This window comes from Globicephala melas, chromosome X (genome assembly GCF_963455315.2).
Source record: "Globicephala melas chromosome X, mGloMel1.2, whole genome shotgun sequence".
In the NCBI taxonomy this organism is placed as follows: Eukaryota; Metazoa; Chordata; class Mammalia; order Artiodactyla; family Delphinidae; genus Globicephala; species Globicephala melas.
Genome location: NC_083335.1, coordinates 81,963,409 through 81,987,250, shown reverse-complemented (window position 1 = coordinate 81,987,250; position 23,842 = coordinate 81,963,409). Strand labels below are relative to the sequence as shown.

Here is a 23,842-nt window from a genome sequence, read left to right as displayed (position 1 = left end):
TTCCTCAAGGAGACGTGGGCTCACCATTCCAACTTTCAGGATCCTATTCGTTCCCCATCCATGCTCTCTCACTTTAACAGGGGACACACCCTGTAAGGCCAGGAATTCAACTTGTGTTGAAATTCAGCCAGTTGCAGGATGAGATTCTGGGTTTGATTTTCAGCAATCTCAGCCCTGCAACTACAGGAGATAAGGGTCTCCAGGGCACACCTAGAAGCTTTCAGGTCATTTATGTGGCTCTTGTGCTGGGAATTCAAATCCTTGAGCTGGTCTTTACTTTCCCCACTTTGTAGAGCAACATTAGGAGCAACCAGCCAAGCTCATTATAGTCATTAATTTAAGAAACATGTTCAAAAATACAGAGTCACCCAGATCCTTGCTTCTTATGAATGGTTGATTATGAGTATCCACTGGTAATATTTTGTGTATCTCTATAAGCAGTTCATGCCATGGAATATCCGTGCTCTCTTTACTACTGGGATAGTCATTAGTGTCTCTAAAATCTAATCAGATTAGAAAGCCAATTCCAGAAACCCCAGAACCAATTCAGAAATTCATCCTTAAAATTCTGTTCCTCTAGGGGCTTCCCTGGTGGCACAGTGGTTGAGAGTCCGCCTGCCGATGCAGGGGACACGGGTTCGTGCCTTGGTCCGGGAAGATCCCACATGCCGTGGAGCGGCTGGGCCCGTGAGCCATGGCCGCTGAGCCTGCGCGTCTGGAGCCTGTGCTCCACAACAGCACAACGGGAGAGGCCACAACAGTGAGAGGCCCGCGTACCGCAAAAAAAAAAAAAAAAAAGGAAAGGAGAAAGGATAAAGTACTCAGTATATGGCCTTAGGAACACTGGTTATCCACTTGGTTTTTCCTCTTGGCCCACAAAGCCTAAAATAGTATCTGACACTGTTCTCCCCCACCACAGAGAAATGCACTTCAGAAACATGTTTCCAAAAAATGTTGCTAAGGGTTTTATTTCTAACAAGAGGAAAATAATAAAATAAAATTAAAATAGGCTTCAGTTGGAACCAAGTTTCTTGTTTTGCTTTTTTTTTCTTTTGAACAAATTAATTACACACCAACAATCTTCTTTTATTACAACATGAACCCAGGAGGAGGAAAGGAGACAGGGCAGGACATGGAGGGAAGATCAAGGTGGTAGTGAGGACAAGCACCAAAAGCTTTCTTCAGATCACAGGGAGCCCTGCTCAGCTCCCCAGCCAAATTCATTTAAAATAAAAAACTGTGAGCACAGCTATGTGAAGTTTCCTCCTCCTGGGTGGAACAGTCAGGGGAAGGGAGGAGAAGGAGGCAAAGGGAGGAGGGAGGCAGGAGAAGGGGGGAAGGAGGAGAAAGAGTGAAAGGGAGAGGTGAGGTTAGTGTAGCATGGCCTGGCGAGGGCCACAACTGGGGAGAGAAGGGAGAGGAGATTCCCCCAGTTTGCATATGCACTGGCCGTGTCTCTGGAATGGTGCCGGCCCAGCCCCAGCCACCCCCCTGCCCACCTGCCCATCTGTCTATCTGCCTCAGGTGTCTGGGAATGCTGGTTAGAGGCTACCAGGGAGGGGGACTCCAGGGGCCGGCCCCCAGGAGCTGAGGTCTGAACAATACCTTGGAGTCAGAATATAAAAGTCAAGGGACTCGGGGATGGGCTGGGGTGGGGGGGTGGCCATCCCCCCTACTCGCCCACCTCCCAAGAAGCAGGCCTGATGGTCAGAAAGAGGATCCTTGAGGCCAAGGGGTCTCTGTTGGGGTCTGTGCTAGGCTCAGCCACTGTCACAATTGTTGCTGAGGCGGCTGCTGCGGGCAGGGCACGTGCAGCCGGGGAGTCAAAGTGGAGAAAGGGGCCGAGGAGCCTGAACTGGCCCCTAGTGCCGGCTCCAAGCCATTCTGGTTCTCCTGGGTGCCGGGGCTGTCAGTGGTGGGCAGGGGTGGGCCCTCACCCCCAGTCTCCTCCTCCAGCTCCTCCTCCTCCTGGGCCTCCTCGGCCTCTGGCCCTGAGCTCCGTACCCTCTTTGGCTCTAGCTCCTCTCGGGCTGGGTCATCGCCCTCCCCACCCCGATCCACCTTCCGCCGCCGCCGCCTCTCCAGCGCCCGGCCCCGTGCTCGGCTCCCATGGCGCTCTGCCTTCTCCAGCTGTGATCACCAACGGGCAAAGAGAAGTGCGGGACAGTGGTCAGGCCTGGGCTCCCTGCCTGCTTGGCCTGACCTCCCATCCCTGCCCATGATCCCTCCTCTCCTCACCTCCAGAAGTGTGCGGATCCGCTCCAGGTTTGGAGGCTGCCCAGCCTGCAGCAGCTGCCAGATGCTGTGGTTCTCATCCAGGGTCACCTCAAGCAGATCCCCCTCCAACATGAGCTCCTCCAGGGGGGCCCGGGTTGCCTCAGGCAGCTCCAACACAGGGCCAGTCAACTGTGGCAACAGCGAGGACAGCAGCTCCAGGTCTGAGGGGTTGCGGGGACAAGCTGGGTTAGAGGCTGCTCCCGGTCGTACCCCCCACGACAGAGCCGAGGACCACGTGGGTCACTCTGGTGAAATCCAATAAACAGCCTACCCACACCTAAACCTACCTCTCTTACCTGAGCCCTCCCCCGGGGCTACCTTCTCGGGACTGGTCATGCTGTCTCCATTCTCCAGCAACCCCTGCACCTGCCGAAGAGAGCAAGGACAGGTAGCGGTAACTGAAGAACCAGGCCCGATTGCTCCCCCACAACCTCAGACTTGGGACCCTCCACCTCCGGGAGGAGGGCAGACACAGGCTGCCGGCATGGAGCATTGCAGGGATCTGGAGAGGAGGCAGAACGGGGCAGGGAGGCCAGGCCAAAGGAGACCAAAAGTCATAGAGCAGGGACAGGGCTGGAGCCTAAGTAAGGGTGAGGGCTAGGAGACAGGAATTTGAGGGCGAAAGAGCTGGGCTGTGCAGCTCACCTTAGGCATATCCTTGCCACTGCCTTCTCTGACAGGGTCAGAGGCAGGGGCTGAAGGGTAGGTAGGGGGCTCCTCGGGCCTGGGTTCAGCCTGCAGCCGCTGGCGAAGCTCGGCCAGCCGTCCCAACACAGCAGTCACATCCTCAGAGGCCAGAGCCTGCCTGGCACGGCCTTGCCAGCTGATGGCCCTCTCTGTGAGGCACTGCAGGGCCTCACCCTCAGGCAGCCGCACAGGCAGTCTCTGCAGCGCTACCAGCAGTGCCAGGATGGTCTCCAGGCGTGGGCGCCGTGAGCGCATGCACAGCGGACACAAGAATTTGGTGTCCCACTCCCACCAGGCCAGCAGTGGGGATGAGGTGGGACTGGGCCTTGGGGAACTGAGGAGGCGGGGTACCGACACACATCGCCCATGGAACCAGTCCTGACACAGGTCACACTGCAGAGCTCCCACCCCAGCTGGCACCTGCCCACACACACAGATGGAGGTTGCAGAGGAAGCTGTGGTCGATGATGCCAGTGGACTGGGCTTGGCGGAGTTGGTGCGACGCAGCTGCAGAATTCCCTCCTTCTCCTTCTGTTCCCCCTCCTTGAAGGCCACGATCTGCCGTGCCCAGGACAGGGGAGGAGAGGTCAGCACCCCAACCCTCCTTCTCTGGCACCATGAATACCCCACTCCCAAACCAGGAGAACTGAGGCCCAGGGAGCAAGCAGTCTGCTGCTCATGGCCACCTGGCTCAGACACTATTGTCACCAGGCTCTTCTCCCCATCTGGGCCCAAGCTCCTTACCACAGAGCCTGGGTCCCTGAGGTCCTGCGCAGACAGCCCCAGCAACTCTGTGTCAGATTTGTACAACCCCAGCTCCTTCTCCATCCACCGGCTGCGCTTGGTGCTGTCTGAGCCGGCGTCTGCACATGGGCAGAGCACCTGAGGCAAGCAGACAAAGGAGGAATGTCCAGGCTTCCCCTCACTCCCACCCCCTCCCTCCCCTGCCCAGCACCCCCAAAGCCCCACTCATATGAGCTGTCTCAACAGCTGGGCCAGAGGCAGGAGAGGCTGTGGGTCAGGGTCCTAGGCCTCACCTCCAGCAGAGTGTAGCAAGAATTCTTCTTGAGAAAGGTCTTGGAGGCCTTCTCCCTCCAGGAGTGCGCCGTCAGTACCTGCAGCTCTAGCTGTCTCAGCTCCTCCAACCCCACAGGTAGGTCCCGGCCAACAGCCACCAGGCCCTCCAAGTCATCCAGGCAGGGGTAGTGATCACCATTCTGGGACAGGGGCAAGAGAAAGCTCAGTTCAACTTGCCAACATCTATGATGCTACTCTGTGCCTGGCCCTGAGCTGGGAAGACAGACTGGAATCAGTCTTGAGGCAGAAAAAACAGGGATCATCCTAAGGAAGGCACACCCACCTGGCTCTCTCTTACAACTCCTACATCCATTGGCTCAGCCTCTGGATATCCAGTCAGTCCCCAGGACCACCAGACTAGTTATTTTGTTGTGGTTTGCCTCTTCTATCCTCCCTGCCCCCCACCATTCTCATCCTAACCAGCATCCTAACTTCCCTCAGGCCAGCCTTGCAACCCTTCTTCACAATGCTCACCAAGCACGTTTTGCCTCCTCACGATGCGCTGTGACCCCTTCCTCTCTCTAGCCAACCCAACTCAACCCAGCGCAAGGCAATGTATGCCATCTCTCCCAGCTGGACTGAAGGTGTCGGGTAAACGGGGCGGGGGCGGGGGGGGGGGTGTGCAACAGGGTCCTCACTTGGATCTCGTCCACATCAGCAATCCAGGCCCGGGCCTTAGCAAGAGCCTCCTTGAGAGCCTGGATGTTGGGCAGGTGAACAGGGATGTTTTCTGCCTCATGAATTATGGCCTCAAGCGTGGCTGGTGGATGCTTCTGCCTAAAGGTAGGGAAAAGAGAGGCCTCAGTGTGGGGTGGTCTGCCTAACCAGAAGCCCAGCCTGACTTCCAGATACAGCGATATGAGCCCCTGGGGCTGCTGCTTGGGCCTATTTGCTTGTATTCTGCCTACGCATGGCTGTCAGTCCCTGCTTGCTCCAGATTGCACGCACCCAACTTCTGCCATACCTCCATGCCTCTGCTTGTCCACCAGTCTGTCAGCCTGTTGGCAGTGCCTACACACACAACCTGCAGTATTAACCTGGTGCTGCACTTTGTCAGATTGTCCCATGCATGGTGTCTTTCTACTGACACCTGTCCATCTGCCTTTTGGTACTTGTGCTTGTGAGTGTGTGCACACGTCAGCCTGTGGAGCTAGTCCTCTATATAGCTCTGTATCTGTCCATCTCTGCTTCTCCGTAAGACTATCTCTGCCTCTACGTGTACTATGGAGTTTAAAAAAAAAAAAAAGATAGGAAACAAAAAAGGCGAGGATAGTCAATACACCAACACAGGAGTCTGGTGCCCAAGGCCACCCATGGGAATCATCTTCAGCTTCTCTGCTAAACTTTGAAGGTTGTGGTAGAGCAGGGAGGGGAAGAAGCTAGACCCACCTGGCCTCCAGGCAGAGATGGGCCTTCTCCTCCCAGCGTTCAGCAATGGTCAGTAGCTCCTGCAGTTCAGCTCGGGCCTTGTCCACAGCAGGGCTAGGGGCTACACTGGCACCCGCGACCAACAGTCCCCGCATGACAGCCAGGGTGCCCCTTCGGGCTGAGGGGGCCAGTGTGCGTTTCATCTCATCCAGCCATCGCGCCTGTTCCACCTGCCGCTGGAGCTGCTGGGCCTCAGGTACCTCCACCCCCAGCTGCCGCCCTCTCTCCAGCAGGGACTGCAGGAGCCCCGGACTGGAGGGCAATGAGGCCAGGGCCTCACGGGCTTCAACCTGGTAGGCTTCCACCTGTTCCAGAATACCCTACCAGGACACAGATAAAGAACAAAATCCTCAGCAGGGCTCACACAGAAGTTCCACCACTACGTACCCCTGCCCTACCTACCTTCTTACCCTCCAGTAATTGCGAGGAGAGCCTAGCACGGGCTGGGCTCTCTTCCTTTGCCAGGCCCTAAGCAGTGGTTCCCAACACTCACTGCCCGATAGAATACCCTGTGGCATCTGTTAAAATGCAGATCTCTGGGTCCACTCCTTGAGATTCTTAATAGGGGTTGGTCAGGAGCCTGTGCTTTATTTAAGTCCCCAGAGGATTTTGATGTATAGCATCAGGAGACCCTCTGTCCTAAAAATGCTCTGCTACGCTTGGCCTTCTCACAATCTCTACACTCATACTGGTGTCCACTGCCCTCTCCATCCCACTCCTCTACCTTCCTGAACTTGACTCAGCTTTCCAGGCCCACAAACATCCTTGTTACTTCCTTTCTCCTCTTCCACCTCCACCAGGAAACCTTCCCTTGACTATGCATCCTGTACCTGTACCCTTGTCACCTGCCCCTCAAATCCCATTTCTAAGAGGCAATTTGCTAAAAACCCGTTGCCTCTTACCTCCTGTTATTCTCACATGTGCATCCTGTCTTGCCCAAATACTTGCAACTTTTGAAAGAAGCCAAGAATGGCCTACTGCTCAGGTCCCCCAACCCCCCACCCCGATCCCTCAGCAGCACTTCAAGTCCACCCTTCCTCACCTTGACATCCCCAATCTGGTGCATGGCACAAGGCAGGTTGTTCATCTGGTCCAGAAAGGCTCGGAGCTCAGCCAGGGTCATCTGTAGACCAGCCACCCTGTAGGGGCTATGGAGTTTCACATGTAGGGTTTCAAGTCCAAACCCAGTCCCCTCCCTCCATCTCTGTGCTAAGGCCCAACACCTTTCCTCATCCCTGCCCACCTTGACCTCTCATACTTCACAGTTCCCCACAAATGCCCAGGTTAGAGGGAGGGTTTTAAGATACATGCAAGTTCATATGATGGGGGGAAAGAATTAGAAGAGAGGAATATATATTTGGTGGGGGAAGCTTAGAAATTGATGGTAACAGAAGCTGGACAATTTTAATCCATCTTCTACTGTGAACTCTATGATCAGTTTATGCTTCTGTGTCCTTTTCTTGTCCCTAAACCTCCCACAACACCTCCCTGCCCACAAAATCCCTCGGCCTCTCTGAAATCAGTACCTTCAGGTACTGATAAAAAGAAACATTCCTAGCTTTCTTAGCACTGGGGCGCTCCCCTCCATTCTAGTTGCCTGGTCTCCTTGCCCTCCCCAACGCCTCCAACTGCAGTGCTTGTCAGCTTCCTGCTGATGTCATCTGCCTAATGGTACTCAGAGTCCACCCCTCCCCCCGCCATAGTCCTTCTCCTAGGTGCTGGCTCCTCAGCAGGCTACCTGTGCCCAACGCCTCATGCTTCCATACCCAGCTTCCTGGCCGCTGACCAGCCCCAGAGCCCGGGACACGCAAGCCTCTGCCTCGCTCAGGCAGTTCTTTAGTCGCTGCAGCAGCTCACTGTTAGGAAATCTCCGCTCACGGGCCTCAGACTCTAGTGCCCTCAGCTCTTCAAGGCCTGGAGAGAGAATGAGAGCAGCAAGGAGTAGGCAGTATTGAGTAAAGGCAGAGGAAGCGGGTGGGGGAGTACAGAAGAAAAGGGAATAGAACTTGCCTGTGGAGTCCCTCCGTCCCCCCATCACTCACTGCGCTTCCGCCCATCCTCCACCTCCAGGGCCACTCGCACTTTGTTGGCCCAGGTGTCAAAGGACTCAGCCCGGACCTTCAGCTTATGGAGCATGGCAGGGAGCTCATCCAAGGTGTACCGATATCTGGAGGAAGAGGGCAGGGAAGAGCACATCTGGCCCAGTTCTGCATCCCCCTCCTCAGCCCACTTCCTCCAGGTAGGCCCCCTGCTCACCGCAGGTACTGCCGGCTACTGGAGCACTTGCAGAGGTCATTGATGTGGGAAAGGCAGACAAGGCCGTCTGGGCAGTCATAGCAGGCTAGGGCTGATAGAAAGCACGTGGTCTTGCACTTGATGCACTGGCGCTCATCATCCGGGAGCAGCTCAAAAGCCTCTCGCTCAGCTTCCGTGATGCCCTGGGGGTGTTCATTATATAGAACAAGAAGAGGGCTGCAGAAACCCCTAACTCAGCCACCACTGAGCCCCACAGTAGACTCACTGAGCCCCACATTAGACTCAAATCTGTGCTAAGAGCTGTGGGGGAGACAAAACTCCACAGAGCACACTGCCTTTGTGAAGTCCAAACTCTCAAAGCTGGGGGAATCACATGAAGCAGGGTAAGATCAGTGTGGGCTGAGAGGGAGAAAAATCAGGGAAGATTCAGATCAGCATAAAGGACCTTCGGGGTGAGAGAAGGTGAGGAAAGTGGTGGACCAAGGCACCAGAGAGATGGCAATATGTGGAAGTGGCCAAGAGAAGTGCCATGTACTGGGGAATAATGCTAGCTTCCAGGCACTCAGCGCCCACTGTGTTCCAGGCACTGTGCTGGCTGCTTTATCAGCACACTGCACACACATCTATAACTTAGAGAAATAAACTCTACGTGCTTCTGTTCAGTGTTTAAAGATACAATTTCCCCCCCCCAAAAAACATGGCCTCCAAACCTAAGCCAATGACTTTATCTGTTGATTAGATGAAGAAAAAGCAATCCCTTCCAAAAATGGAGGAAAAGCCAGCTATCTTGGAGTAATTGAAAGACAATATAATGCTATACATTATGGGCAATTTTAGGGATTTTAGAGGGAAATTTTGATTCTAACGTTTTTGTCTTCTATACCAACCTAACTTCTGCGTAAGTCCATTGTACATTACAAATCCCGCTCCGCCACAAATGCGCTCTGCACATTACAAATCCTGCTCATAAGATGAGTCCACTGCACATTACAAACCTAGCTGCGTTGATATTGAGTAAATTATTTAAACCTCTCTGGGTTTCAGTTTCCCTGCTTTGTAAAATGGAGACAATAGTACTATCCTCATTGGGTCGTTATGAGGATTAACAAAGGTAAAGTGACTAAGGACCTAGAAAAGTATCTTAGCACTTAGAATAGTGGAACTACAAAAGGCCCTGAACAGCCAAAGTAATCTTGAGGAAGAAAAACAAAGCTGGGGGTATGAAGTTTCCTGATTTCAAACTATATTACAAGGCTGTAGTAATCAAAACAGTATGGTAATGGCATAAAAACAGACCAATGGACAGAATTAAGCCCAAAAATAAACTCTCGTATATATAGTTAACTAATATTTGGCAAAGAAGCCAAGAATACTCAATGGGGAAAGGATAGTCTCTTTGATAACTGGTCCTGGGAAAACTGGATAATCATATGCGGAAGAATGAAACTGGACCTTTATCTTATATCACTCACAAAAATTAACTTGAAATGGATTAAAGACTTAAACATAAGACCTGAAACCATAAAACTCCTAGAAGAAAATATAGGGAAAATGTTCCTGGACATTGGTCTTAGCAATGATTTCTTGTACATGATACCTAAAAAGCACAAGCAACAAAAGCAAAAATAAATAAGTGGGACTACATCGAACTAAAAAGCATCTGCACAGCAAAAGAAACTATCAACAAAATCAAAAGGCAACCCATGGAACGGGAGAGAATATTTGCAAACTGTCTATCTGCTAAAGGGTTAATATCCAAAATATATAAAGGAATCATACAACTCAACAGCAAAAAACCAAACAATCCGAATAAAAATTGGGCAAAGGACCTGAATAGACGTTTTTCCAAAGAAGACATACAAATGGCCAATAGGTACATGAAAAGATGTGCAACATCACTAATCATCAGGGAATGCAAATCAAAACCATAATTATCACCTCACACCTGTCAGAATGGCTTATTATCAAAAAGACAAGAGATAACAAGTGTTGGAGAGAATGTGGAGACAAAGGAACCTTTGTGCACTGCGGTGGGAATGCGAATTGGTGCAGTCACTTTGGAAAACAGTATGAAGGTTCCTCAAAAAATTAAAAATAGAACTACCATATGATCCAGAAATCCCTCTTCTGGGTATATATCCAAAGGAAATGAAACCAGGATCTCAAGGAGATATCTGCACTCCCATGTTGACTGCAGCATTATTCACAATAGCCAAAATATGGAAATAACCTAGGAGTCCATTAGTGGATGAATGGATAAGTATGTGGGATGTGTGTGTGTGTGTGTATTCATACATACACATATAAAATGGAATATTATTCAGCCATAAGACATAAATCCTGCTATTTGTAACAACATGGATGGACCTTGAGGACATTATACTAAGTCAAACAAATCAGACAAAAAAGACAAGTATTATAGGATATCACTTATATATGGAATCTAAAAAACCCAAACTCATAGAAACAGAGTAGTGGGAGTTCCCTGGTGGCCTAGTGGTTAGGATTCCGGGCTTTCACTGCCAAGGCCTGGGTTCAGTCCCTGGTCAGGGAACTGAGATCCTGCAAGCCAGCTTGCAATGCAGCCAGAAAGAAAAAAAAAAGAAAGAAACAGTAGCATGGTGGTGGCCAAGGGCTAGGGAGGTAGGGAAAATATGGAGACGCTGCTCAAAGGATACAAACTTCCAGTTAGAAGATAAATAAGTTTGGGGGATCCAATGTACAACATGATGACTATAGGGGGGGAAAAAAGAATAGGTGCCCAACAAATATTTACTGATATTGGCTCTAATCTTCAGATAAGGATACCTATTTCACAGGCCTGTCTCATTTTGCTAAGGAGGAAACTAAGTCTCAGAGAGAGTAACTTGCCCAAAGTGAGAATCTGTCTGCAGCCTATTTTGATTCTGAAGCCAGAGAATGCTGCTAAAAGGATGAAGCCCCTAGGTATTCTTGGATCATGGACTCCTTTGAGAACTGGATGCAAGCTATGAGCCCTCTCCCCAGAAAAGGACTCAAACACACACACACACAATCTTTTACAGAATTTATGGGGTCCAGAACCCTTCTCCTTAGGTAAGGGCCAAGTGTAAAGAATTCTGAGTGTTAGGATGGAAACATCTTTTCCCACCTTGCTTTGACTCCTTCTGTAGTGTAGCACAGCCCCAGAGTGATCATCCAATAACAGTACTGAACAGAGAGAGCAAATGATGCCTAGAAAAGCCCAGGGGCTCACCAACTAATACCACAGACTGACAGGCCCCAGACTTCCAACACTTACCATAGCTGCAATTCTCCTTACAACCCATGCTCATAGGAAAGTTATAAATGAGCTTTAAAATAAGAAAGTATTACCCTAACTTTTCTTATTTTAAGAAAAGGGATCCAGCAAGGGATTCCTCAGGACCAGCATTCCTTTGTAATCCTATGGAGGACTCTCACTAAGTCAACTCCCTAACTGGACAAGTTTGGAGCTTTAAAAAGGCAGCTGGGGCTTCCCTGGTGGCGCAGTGGTTGAGAGTCCGCCTGCCGATGCAGGGAACACGGGTTCATGCCCCGGTCTGGAAGGATCCCACATGCCGCGGAGCGGCTAGGCCCGTGAGCCATGGCCACTGAGCCTGCACGTCTGGAGCCTGTGCTCCGCAATGGGAGAGGCCACAACAGTGAGAGGCCCACGTACCACATTAAAAAAAAAAAAAAAGAAGGCAGCTAAACTACATGAATAGCGGTGCCACTCATCTACAAACCAAACTGACATGTTATGAGAAATCTATTAAAGGAAGACCCTTCTACTCAGTAATATTAACCTAGTTTGAGCTACTGAACTATATGAGTGTAATAAAATGGCATTTCTTAAGAAATGTTCCATATTTCTATCATTTTCTTCATGTACTAATATTACCAATAATAGCATCTGCTACACTGCAAGTGCAGCAATAGATGCTTTGACATAAATCACCTTACTCAAGCTTTACAACCACCCTGCAAGTGAGGTATTTATTCCCATTTTACAGAGTGGGAAAGTGAGACTATGAGAGGTTAACTAACTTGAAAAGGTTATCCAGCTTACCAGCAAGTGGAGGTTTCATATGTCAGTTGGTCTTGGGTTATTTAAATAATGATGCAATAACATCATTAGCAATAACAGCACCTGCTGTGGGTCACTTACTTAACAAACATCTTAAATCCACTCAACTATCCCCAAAAAAAGCACTATTATCATCCCCATTTTTTTTCAGATGGGGATACTGATGCTCAGTAAAGTAAATTAACTTACTAACAGTTATTAGTAAATGGTAGAGAATGGAATTGTAGTTTCCAATCCAGATGTGTCTAGTTCTTTTCACTACTCCCTAAGAGAAGTGGCTACATCTTCTACTTCTTCCTCCCCCCCACCTCTGCCAGACTAGGGCACCCAATCCAGGGCACTCTCCCCACCACCCACCTTCTCTAGCAGGGCCTTTCGTAGACGCCGCTCCTCCTGAACCATGATGAACATCTCCTTATGCACAGCTGCTGCCAGGTTCAGGTCCAGCTTCTCTGGACAGGCAGCCATCTTGCAGATGAGTTCCTCATGGGAGAAGACACAGTATCTTCGGAGCCGGCGGTAGTGCTCAATGCACTGGCGCCCAGCTGGCAGCTGTGGACAGGTTCAAGGTTGAGTATGGCCAAGTCTGGAGGCGATGGTGCCTCAGCCTCCCCACAACCCTCCTGCTTCTCCCTGCCATCCCATCACACTCCAGACTCACCCAGTCAGCAGTGCAAAAGTTGACAGCCTCAGCAAAGTTGTAGCCTTGGTTAAAGCCACTGTGGTAAGCACGAGGGAAGGTAATGACAAATTCTCCTGCACACTGGTTTGTGCGGACAACCTGAGGAAGAAAAGCCAAGGTCATTGAGACAGAGATCTAAGTCCAGGGTTCTTAAGGAGAAGAAGGAAAGTCTCAGGGAACACAGTCTGACAACAGATTCCCAGACCCTCCAACTCCGAAAGAAAGGACCATTGGTCTCTGCTCTCAAGGTTTTGATTTGTGATGACAGGAAAATTTGAGTCAAAAGCAGGAAATGTACATATACCAAAATATTTCAACTTCCCTAATAATTTTTTTTTTTTTTTTTTTTTGCGGTACGCAGGCCTCTCACTGTTGTGGCCTCTCCCGTTGCGGAGCACAGGCTCCGGACGCGCAGGCTCAGTGGCCATGGCTCACGGGCCTAGCCGCTCCGCGGCATGTGGGATCTTCCCGGACCGGGGCACGAACCCGTGTCCCCTGCATCAGCAGGCAGACTCTCAACCACTGCGCCACCAGGGAGGCCCCCTAATAATTTTTTAAAAATTCAAAACATCACTTTTCATTAAGCTGGACATGTTTTTTCATTAATTTTTGTTACCAGTCATGTAAGCAGTTTCAAGAACCAAGTGGTTCTGTAAGATTTGTTATAAAGTCAGCAGACCCGGGGCTTCCCTAAATAACATGCTTCTAGACTATATTAAAAATAGCCTCCTATGTCTCAATTTGCTTACTTTTCTGTGTATGTATTAGTAATTTAATCCCAACCTTTTGGACAAGTGTCCAACTTTCCTCTCTCCTATCACTTTTCACCTTTCTGTAGCAGTCTCTCATGGAGCCTTATGATCTGTTTCAATTGGGACCAGCTGCCCTCCCTGGATTGTCACTCTCCCACGACAGATCTCCTGTTTCCTAGATCCCATGTCTTCCTCTTTCTTGGTTTGTTCCTTTGCTGTGCTTAAGCACATCGTCCAACAGCTTCCTGAGAAATGGTGGGAAGAACTTTTTAAAAAAATGCCTCTATTCTACTCTCAACCTTGATAATCTGACTGCCCATAAAATTCTGAGTTGAAAATCATTTTGGAAAAAAAAAAAAGAAAGAAAGAAAATAATTTTGAAGGCATGGCTCTAGTCTTCTAGATTCCAGTGTTGCTTTTGAAGTCTAAAGCTGTTCTGACTCCTAATGTTTTGAATGAAACCTGTTTTCTCTCTCAGAAAGCTTGTAGGAGTCTTCTGGTCCCATTGTTTGATATGAAAATTCACCAGGTATACCTTGGTGTGGATCTATTTGCATTCATGTACTGGGTAGGCCCTCTGATTCTGGAAACTGTCATTCAGTTCAGGGAAATTTTCTTGAACAATTTCTTAACCATTTGATCCTTTCAGTTTTCATTTATTCTCTTTTCAGAGAGAATTATTTGAATATTGAACCCCCAGAACAAATTCTCTAACTTTTTCTACCTTTTTCCATCTTTATCTTTCTATTCTATTTTCTGGGAGATCTCCTTAACTGTTTATCTTCTAAGCTTTTTATTTTTTTTTCGTCTTCCACTTTTGCTATCTTAATTTTCGTTCTCAGCATGTTCTTTTAAAATAGCACCCTGTTCTTATTTTATGTTTGCAATATATGCTCATCTCTGAAGGTATTAATAAGGTTTCTTTTCCTTTTCTTTTTGAAGTTTACTTCTCCCTGCCTAGCCTCTGTTTGTCCAAGCTGCTTTTTTACTATTTGGTTCTACTTTGTTTATTCTAGAATTTTCTCAGTTGTCTGTTAATCTGTGGCTATCTAGTTATATTCAAGAGTAAGAAATGAAAAGGCTAAATGAAAGTTCTGAGTACAGAGGTGAAGTTTGTCAACTGTGAGCCACTGTAGAGTGAAACCACTTAGTTTGGGAAACTCTAGGTCTTTCCTTTTGGGCCAGTCAGATTCCCCAGAGAAAACTCCTATTTTTTTGCCTGAAGGAAAAAGGTCTGGCTTGCTATTGTTCTAAGAGCCAAGTGGAGGAAGATGGCTGGGAACCTCAGCATTCAGTAGGTATACAGTGAATCCTACTAGTTTCACTATACTTCTACTCTCAACTGTACCTAGAAGACCTCAATCCAGAGATCTATTTCAACCTCTTTGAAAGTAAATCTCACAGTCTTTTGCTAGAGTGAGGGAGGGTCACGTTTCCAGCTGCCCAGTGTGGGTGAGGATCCCATAGCTGCTGCTTTTTAAAAATATTTATTTATTTATTTATTTATTTTTGGCTGCTTTGGGTCTTCGTTGCTGCGCGTGGGCTACTCTTTGTTGCGGTGCTTGGGCTTCTTATTGCGGTGGCTTCTCTTGTTGTGGAGCACAGGCTCTAGGCGCGTAGGCTTCAGTAGTTGTGGCATGCGGGCTCAGTAGTTGTGGCACACGGGCTCAGCAGTTGTGGCACACGGGCTTAGTTGCTCCGCAGCATGTGGGATCTTCCCAGACCAGGGCTTGAACCCATGTCCCCTGCACTGGCAGGTGGATTCTTAACCACTGTGCCACCAGGGAAGTCCCTCCCATAGCTTCTTATATAAATATGAACCAATCTTTATTTTTACCCCATTTGTCTTTACTCCCTGGTCTTTACTCCCTGGAATGTCTGCTGCAACCAACTACTGAACCCTTGGGGGGTACTGAGGTATAAATCAGATTGGTTCTCAGATATTCCAGAACTGGCTTAAGATTCAGTTTTCTTATTTGTTTCCTAGTTTCAAGAATTTTGTTTTATCATTGTCTCTTTTCTTGTTTTCCCCATCTCTGTGATTTTTTTTTTTAACCTTAAAAAAAAAATCACTTTGTGGCATTTTGTGAAGTTTCAGTAAGGAATGGAAGTAGCCATGTGTACGTTTAATTAGCTGTCTTTACCAAGAAGTCTTGCAAAGTTTTTTAAAATGAACATTCCATGCTGATGAAGACACAGTGAAATAAGTACAGTGCTGTTATGGGGACCAATAACTTCTCTCTGGAAAGCAAAATCGCTGACACATAACCAAAAACCTAAAATGTTTATAGCCTTCAACCCAACAATTCATCTGCTAGGGTACTAGACTAATGAGGAGAGAATCAGCATCCTAACAATACTGAATCTGCACATTTATTCAGGCCATGTATCAGTTCCCACCTCCAGTACATTTTCTTCTCAAATCTTTCCCTACTTAGAGGCAACATCAGTATTTACTGCTTGTACTACTGCACTGGCCCCCATTACCAACCACTAGAATTGTCTTCCCCAACCAAAATGCAAACCTGATTATGTAATGTCCTGTTGAGAACCCCTCACTTGAATCCCCATAACTACATGATAAAGCCACGGCCCCAATAGGCAAACTCTTACTCTTCCTTCAAGTGTCACCACTTCTACAAATGCTTTCCTGACCTCCCCCCGCCGCCCTTACTTCCTAATGACCCAGTCTGTTGTCCTTTTGTAGCACCTCTAATATTTTATTCCAGTTGTTTACTCACCTTTGTCCTCTACTCAACTGCACATGACTAAAGGCAGGGATTAGTTTATTTGCTTTCAGGGTGCTGACCAGAGGTCCTGCACACAGAGGGAGTTCTAGCAGTATTTGCTGAATGATCTAGTTCCAGCCTTAATTTTACAGATGTGAAAACTGAGTCCCACAGAAGCCTCAAGTAGCAGAGCCAGAAATAGAACCTAATGCACCCTCATTTTGGCAATGTCACTTTACTGTTTCCTATGCAGTTTTTTTTAGAAAGCTCTCCTCACATTCTGCAGCTATTAAAAAATGACCCAAAAGTCCATCAACTGGTGAATGGACAAACAAAATGTAGTATATCCATACAATATAATATTATTCCATCACAAAAGGGAATGAAGTTCTGAAGCAAGCTATAACATAGATGAACCTCAAAAATATTATGCTAAGTGAAAAGCCAGACAAAAAAGACCACATATTATTCCATTTATATGAACTGTCTAGAAAAAGCAAATTTTTAGAGTTAGTAGATCAGTGGTTGCCTGGGACTAGGGGTTGGAATGAAGAGTGACTGCAAAAGGGCACAAGGGATCCTTTTGGGGTGATGGAAATGTTCTAAAACTGGATTGTGGTGATGGTAGCACAACCCTGTAAATTCACTTAATGGTGCATTTAAAATGCGTGATTTTTATGGTATGTAAATTATACTGCAATAAAGCCGTTTTTCAAAAAAGATGGTTATAAATAGTTCATGGTGAGGAAGTAAAAAATTATTCTAGACCAGCATTGTCCAATAGTAATATAATGCCAGCCACATATGTACTTTTTAAATTCTCCAGTAGCCACATTAAAAAAGTAAAAAGAAACAGGTGAAATTAACTTCAATGTATTTTATTTAATATATCCACAATATTATCATTTTAATGTGTAATTGGTATACAAAAGTACTACTGAGATATTTCTCATTCTCTGTTTCATACAATGTCTTGAAATCCAACATATGTTTTATACTTTCAGTACATTTCAGCTGGGACTAGCCATGTTTCAAGTGCTCAATAGCCACATGTGGCTAGTGGCTACCAAATTGGACAATGCCATTCTAGATGATCAAACTTAACAAAAGAGATTATAAAATCCATACACTGATTACTGTCATGTCAAAACTTACATAAAAAAGATGGAAATGTAACAAAATGTGGAGGATATAGAGATGACCTCTCTACTGCCATTTTTTGGAAAGGGGGAACGTTTCTTTTATAATAAAAATACTTATACTATATATCTCTATAAAAAGAAATGGCCCTCTCTCACCAAAGGGGAAGATGGGTGAGGTGGGGGGGGGAGTGCGGCCAAAGATAGCTCTGAGGGACCTCCAGCTGGCTAAACTGCAGCCTGCCGACATGTGAATATGAAAATCAGATGTCCTGGATTGAGGGGATACTGCCAAGTCCAAAGAGCCAGGAGATGCTGGGAACTACCTATAGGAAGGGCCTGGCAGACAGAGGGTGGGGTGGTGAAACAGCAGCTGGCCAGAGAAGCTGGGGAGCTATGAGCAGGAGAAATGCTGTGAAGGTGGAAGCAAAAAAGTCTGTGATAAAAGTTTTTTAAGAAGAGGGCTTCCCTGGTGGTGCAGTGGTTGAGAGTCCGCCTGCCGATGCAGGGGACACAGGTTCGTGCCCCAGTCCGGGAAGATCCCACATGCTGCGGAGCGGCTGGGCCCGTGAGCCATGGCCGCTGAGCCTGCGCGTCCAGAGCCTGTGCTCCTCAACGGGAGAGGCCACAACAGTGAGAGGCCCGCGTACCACAAAAATAAATAAATAAAAAGAGATTAGAATTGAATGAATATATATATGTGTGTATATATATGTATGTATGTATGTATGAATCTTAGCTGTCTGAATCCTTAAGGAGAATCCTCTTCTACTCTTATAATTCTCCTTGACACTGTGGGAAAGAACTGATGCTGTGGGTCAGGAAGAAAGGAGTCTGAGGAAAGGTCAGACCCAGTGTCTACTTGTGAAGAGCATAACTTGAAGGGCCCTTGGTCATTGCTACATCTTGAGTCCAGTAATTCTTTTTTTTTTTTTCCCAGTAATTCTTAAATGAGGTGATGCAGAGAGGGAAAAGGAATGCGTTTCCTCTAATTCCCTAGATATCTCAAACCTTGGTTAAGTATCACTAAAATGCATAATAAAAAGTATTACTCATAGGTTATATAGTATAGCAAAACAAGCTGAAGGCAAGAAGAAATTCAGGCAAGAACCACTGACCTACTGTACACATGACCAGGGATTTCAAGGAGATATTAATTCAATATGTACTGACTGCTTACTGTCCCACGCACTAGACTAAGCAGTAAGGTAGCCAAGGATGGTTTTGGGGGCACGGGGTTGAAGGGAGTGGGGAGGAGTAGCAGCACAGAATGAATAAGACTGAAAGCAGAGGTGGAAGATGTACTCATTCCTGTTTCTACAGGACTGTTGATCAGGTTATTTTAAGATCCACACCAGAAAACTGGCCGATACTATTCAATGTCAGAAATTCCCAGGAATATAAAGCCCCTTATAGGTAAGCCAGGATGTATACCCACAGTGGGAGAGAAGTCCACAGAGAAGGAGAACAGGACAAGTCAGGACTCTGGGTTCAGCTTTTTTTTTTAAATGCTGAAAGATATTGTCACCTTTTTTTTTTTTAGGTTACTTCCCCCCACCCCGTCCCAGCTTTACTGAGATATAGTTGACATATAACATGTTGGTGTACAACATGTGGATTTGGTACACTTATATAATGCAAACTAATTACCACCATAGAACTCTGACCTGTTAAATAAATAAACAGACCTACCCACTGCTCCAAGAAGGGTCACAATATGGAAAGGATAGCAGAGACTGCTAGTTGTCCCCTTATATTCATTCTCACCCTCTTTCTTAATAGCATGACCTCCAATTTGTAGCTGGTACATGACCATCCTTAATAAAAATCAGATTGTCCAGTTTTCCTCACAGCTAGATGTGGCCATGTGACTAAGCTGTGACTAACCAGAGGTGAATGGAAATGATGTGTGCCCTTAAGAGTAAGGAGACTTGTCTTGCCCAGTCCTTCCTCTATTTCCCTTTTCCACTGGTGGAAGCCATCCCTAAGGTGTTGCCCTCAAACATCAGGCCCAGAGGGCTCACCATCACATTGTATCTCTAATCACTATTATTTCTGTCAAACCTATAGCCTGATTAAGACAGAATAGGAATGAGAAAGGGGCAGGGGTAGATTCCAGACAATGACCACCACCACCACCACCACCACCACAAAGGACACCACTAACTCATTCCTACACCTTGCCCTATTTCCTGGACACTCACCGGCACACCATGGGACATGAGGGTATTGGGATTCATGAGGGTGACAAGTTGGTGCAGAAGGTCAGGCTGGCTATCAAAGAGCTCAGGTGTCAGCTTCTTCATCACCTCTTCCAAATGTTCTGCTGCAAGTGAGGGTACCCCATACCAGGTCTTCGGCTCACCCCTGGCCAAGCAGAAAGGAGACATGTAGAGTGGACACACCTATGGTACTGAAGGAGCCCACCCTGACTGCTTCCCTGGCTCACCAGGACCCCACTCACCAGTGGAGGTAGTTAATGGAGTAACTCCAGTGATCCTCAATATGCCAGCAAAAGGCTGAGAAGACCATGCCCACGTAGAGCCAGGGCACCTTCATGCCGGAGATATCTGCATTGATGTGGCACAGTACGGACTGCTCCAGCACCGGCATCACATTCAGGTTCCAACCACTAGTAGCATACTCCTGTCAGGTCAGGTATTTGTGGAAAAGGGATGAGAGTTTTGCTAAGGAGTGGAGATCTTTAGCCCAGGGAACCTTAATTTCGAGGTCATAGACCTTTCTGAAACATCTAAGAAATAATATAGGTGTTCTTCCCCCTGCCTCCGTCAAATGCATACACACAAAATTTCAATCCACTTCACTTTACTTCAATTTTAGGGAGGTTTATAGATGTGCCCACCCACCAAAATATCTGCAAGTTAAAAGCCCCTGCTCTGGACCAAAATGCACCCTTCCCTTGATACAGGCCTAGGGCCTCATTATTTCCTGAACTTACAATCCCAGTCCCTGAACACTTCTTATGAATGAGCCAGGCACCCTGCCAGGTACTTCATATACCTTCTCATTTAATTCTTTTTTTTTTTTTTTTTTTGCGGTACGTGGGCCTCTCACCGCTGCGGCCTCTCCCGTTGCGGAGCACAGGCTCCGGACGCACAGGCCCAGCGGCCATGGCTCACGGGCCCAGCCGCTCTGCAGCATGTGGGATCCTCCCAGACCGGGGCACGAACCCGTGTCCCCCGCATCGGCAGGCAGACTCCCAACCACTGCGCCACCAGGGAAGCCCTCTCATTTAATTCTTATAAAATTTGTAAAATGGATACTGTCCCCATTCTACAGACAAAATAAACAGCCAATATCATGGCTGGAGATGCCATGCCAGATATTAGGCTGTGTTCTTTACACATATCATCCCATCTACATCTCACAGCAACCATATAAGGTAGGCATAATAGTCCCCATCCTATAGAGATACTGAGTCTTTCAGATACTAAATGACTTGCTTAAGTCACACAGCTGACATAACCATGAATCACCTACTCACCTCCTCCTCAGGGGTTAGGTGCCGCTTACTGTCACTGACGGGGAAACCGCTACCAAATTCTTTGGAATGGATATCAGCCCCATACTCAACAGTCACATCTTCCTCAATGCTATTCACCAGCCGCCAGAATTCCTTCTCCACGAGTTCTGTGGGCACCATCTAAGGAACAGGGGTAGCCGATGACCATGGCCCATCATATCCTGGCCCCACTGACCCAGGAGAGCTATTGACCATCAGGCACCTATGACCCTAGCCCTGACACTACCCCAGCCCTCCATCACCTACGTGTACGGGCATGTTGAAGTAATCGGCTTTAAAGGAGTCAGCCATCTCGCCAAAGCTCTGCAGAGTGTATTCCCGGGTAGCCTGCTCAAAGCCAAAGGCTTCGGGGGGGCGCTTACACTCCTGAAACCCAAAGGAGAACACGTCACCAAGGCAGAGGCAAAGAGGTGGAGAATCCTCAAAAGCGGAGCTGGAATATGGGGTAGGAGTCAGAAGGAGAACAGCCCTAGGTCTGTACTGAAGGCCCCTGAGGCAGGTCTCACGTCATAGCTCTACCTTTTCCTCCTAGCACTTGAGCACAGTTAGTCTCTTCATTCCCCACATGCACTTCTACCATGCTCTTGCTCTTCTCTTCCTTTAGGACTTTACTATCTAAACCATGGGCTCTGACTTAAATATGCTACCCCATGCTCTTCTGCCAGTATTTTTTCTCTCAAGATAAAATGTGACTTTATACAGGATGCTTAGAGAAGTTTTATGCCCAGACTGGAACTACAGACCTGGGAAAATGACACTGAATATTCTAGTAGCTTGGAGGATGGGAAACGAAGGCACCAACTCCTAGTGTCAAACCCCACACTATTCCTGTTCTTTACACTGTCTCAGAAGACAGGACGTGTGTCTAACTCACTTTGTATCTATGTTCGTGGTTTTAGATGAGAGATGTACGTACCCCAGTCAGACACACCTTCTGCTCATGTTTGAAAACTAAAAGTCAATCTGGTCCACTGGCCCACAACCACTTAGAGAAGAGAGCCAAGTAGACCTGACAGTCTGTTGTCTATGATACTTTTGGTATCCAAACTCCTCCCTAAAGGAATCCCCACCACTACCAAGGCAATTATGCACTGCCCTGGTCTCTTTCCTCATTTGTGTGTGTCTAGTGTGTGTGCACGTGCACACCTGGTCTCTGTGACCACAGTTGACAGGGCAAGAAACTGTCAGCGTCTACTCTCCAGAAACCGAGGGAGAGATGTAGACAGGCACCCGGAATTTGGATCAAGGTAGGAGGCTCATGAAATGGAACTGAAAGACTTCCCAGGCCTCTTAGCCCTCACTGCTGCTACAGCTGCTCTCCTCACTGCCTCTCTTGCACTAGGTACACTATCCCCATGTATCCTTACTCCTGCACTCCTCCATCCCCCAGTCTAGAAAGCCTGCCCACCTCTTGTAGTTAAAATCTACAACACTGCAAACCAATCTAATTATCACAACAGAAGGAAAATACCTAAATAAATATTATACCCACATGATGGACCCCCTACAAGGAAAAAAAAATCATACCCATGAATAAATTTAATAATATAGAAAAATGATTATAAAGTAACAAATGAAAATATACAGTAAGATCCCAAACTTGTTAAAGATAGTTATATATAGGCAACAACGAAAAGATGAGAAGAAAATATACCAGACTATTAACAATGGTTGTCTCTAGGTGGTGAGATGATAGGTAATTTGTCTATTTTCCAAGCTTTCTAAAAGAAACAAAGAATAAAAAACTTGGAAATCAAAAGAACATTTTTTTTCATATTCCTGTCCTCCAAATCTCATTGCTGACACCTTCCCTGATTACTACCCTTAGTCACTTTCCTGTCCTCTGAACTTCTACATCTGAATTTCTAACACACAATTTAACATTTGATTATATGTCATCACATATGATCTGTCTAATCATGACTCTCACCTCCCGGGGTGGTCCGAGAGCTCCCAGAGAACACAGGCTGAGTGTCCTCCTTTTCTTTCTCCCAAAGTTCTGCCCAACCTAGCCCCACCCCAGGGACCCAAAACATAAGACTGTGGCTGAGCTAGAAGGCTGCTTTCAATAAGACCGGATGAAGGAAGGCAAGGATAGCCTATGAGGCAGACATAGACTGGGGCTGGGAAGTCCTTACCGCCATGACACACTTTGGGCACCGCCAGACACCCTTGGGAATCTCAGGCAAAGGAGGCAGCAAGCAGAAGATGTGGTAGTTGTCATCACAGCCATCACACAGCAGGAGTTTGTCGTCCTCATCCCCTCGGGAACACATTCGGCATACATATGACTCAATCTGCCAGGGGAGGGAGGCAACAGTTCATCAACCTAAGCCCTGTCCAGCCTTTCAAACATCAGACTCCTCCAGACTGCACCCTAGTCCACAAAGATCTCCATTAGAAACCCACCTTGCCTGCTGGCTGGATCATTCATGGCCCTGTACAGGTTAGTCATGCTAGGCCTGGAATTTAACTGCATGCACGTACCACCTCCCCAAATAAACTAACTGTAGAGCTGTGACAGCAGAGTCTTTATCATTCAGTCCTGAATCCCCCATTTTTATTCATTCAATACTTACTGAACACTTATGTGTTCAACATTACACTGGACTCTTCAGTACAGCGATAAATGAGACATGGCATCTGCCTTCTAAAGGCATACAGTACTCCAGAGGCACAAGTTCATAAAAATTAAAGGGCAGTGTGGAAACTGCCAACAGCAGCCCATAAAAGGGTACTATGGAAACCTAAAGGAGGAAGCACTCGAATCAGCTGGAGATAAGGAGGAACAGCCTTGAGAAGAACTTCACTGAAACGGTGACACTTGAAACTGAGACCTGAAGGCAAACTGGAATTTGGCAATGGGGCAGAGCACAGGCGAAAACTCTTCCAGGCAGAAGAAACAGCATGTACAAAGGATGGGGAAAGAAAGCATGGCACATCTCAGGAAAAAAACAAACATACCTACAAGCAGTTCAGTGTGGCTATAGCAGAAGGAGTAAGGTGGGCAGTGCTGGGGAATGAGGCTAGAGGTCTGCAGGGACTGGATCATGCATTGTAATGAGGAGCTTAGCCTTTATCCTGAAGCAATGGAGAGGGAGTCTCCTCCTCTGCACCCTTCCAGCACTTCATGTTGACAGCACTTGATCACCCTTTCTTGTTCTTTGTTCCATGTGAGTTGGCC

At 47.4% G+C, this 23,842-nt stretch overlaps 1 protein-coding gene across 12 annotated transcripts in view; it reads right to left on the bottom strand.

The window, feature by feature from the left end:
- Nucleotides 1-1,634: 1,634 nt before the first annotated feature.
- The window catches only part of KDM5C (lysine demethylase 5C), a 31,966-nt gene continuing 9,758 nt past the window's right edge, over nt 1,635-23,842 (bottom strand). For 3 of the 12 annotated variants that reach the window (XM_060291880.2, XM_060291881.2, XM_060291884.2), the window contains 19 exons: nt 22,797-22,955; nt 20,905-21,024; nt 20,620-20,778; nt 19,579-19,760; nt 19,319-19,481; nt 12,474-12,593; nt 12,170-12,364; nt 7,726-7,907; nt 7,512-7,636; nt 7,236-7,383; nt 6,512-6,617; nt 5,431-5,789; nt 4,680-4,818; nt 4,002-4,181; nt 3,709-3,846; nt 2,924-3,522; nt 2,565-2,647; nt 2,239-2,438; nt 1,635-2,130 (listed from right to left, as the gene is read on the bottom strand). In XM_060291880.2, the coding sequence (XP_060147863.1) occupies nt 1,771-2,130; nt 2,239-2,438; nt 2,565-2,647; nt 2,924-3,522; nt 3,709-3,846; nt 4,002-4,181; nt 4,680-4,818; nt 5,431-5,789; nt 6,512-6,617; nt 7,236-7,383; nt 7,512-7,636; nt 7,726-7,907; nt 12,170-12,364; nt 12,474-12,593; nt 19,319-19,481; nt 19,579-19,760; nt 20,620-20,778; nt 20,905-21,024; nt 22,797-22,955 (3,717 nt within the window). In that variant the 3' untranslated portion in view covers nt 1,635-1,770. Of the gene's footprint in view, nt 2,131-2,238; nt 2,439-2,564; nt 2,648-2,922; nt 3,523-3,708; nt 3,847-4,001; nt 4,182-4,679; nt 4,819-5,430; nt 5,790-6,511; nt 6,618-7,235; nt 7,384-7,511; nt 7,637-7,725; nt 7,908-12,169; nt 12,365-12,473; nt 12,594-19,318; nt 19,482-19,578; nt 19,761-20,619; nt 20,779-20,904; nt 21,025-22,796; nt 22,956-23,842 lie in introns of all 12 variants that reach the window. The other 9 variants (XM_030851030.3, XM_030851033.3, XM_030851029.3 and 6 more) reach the window with 6 other exon arrangements.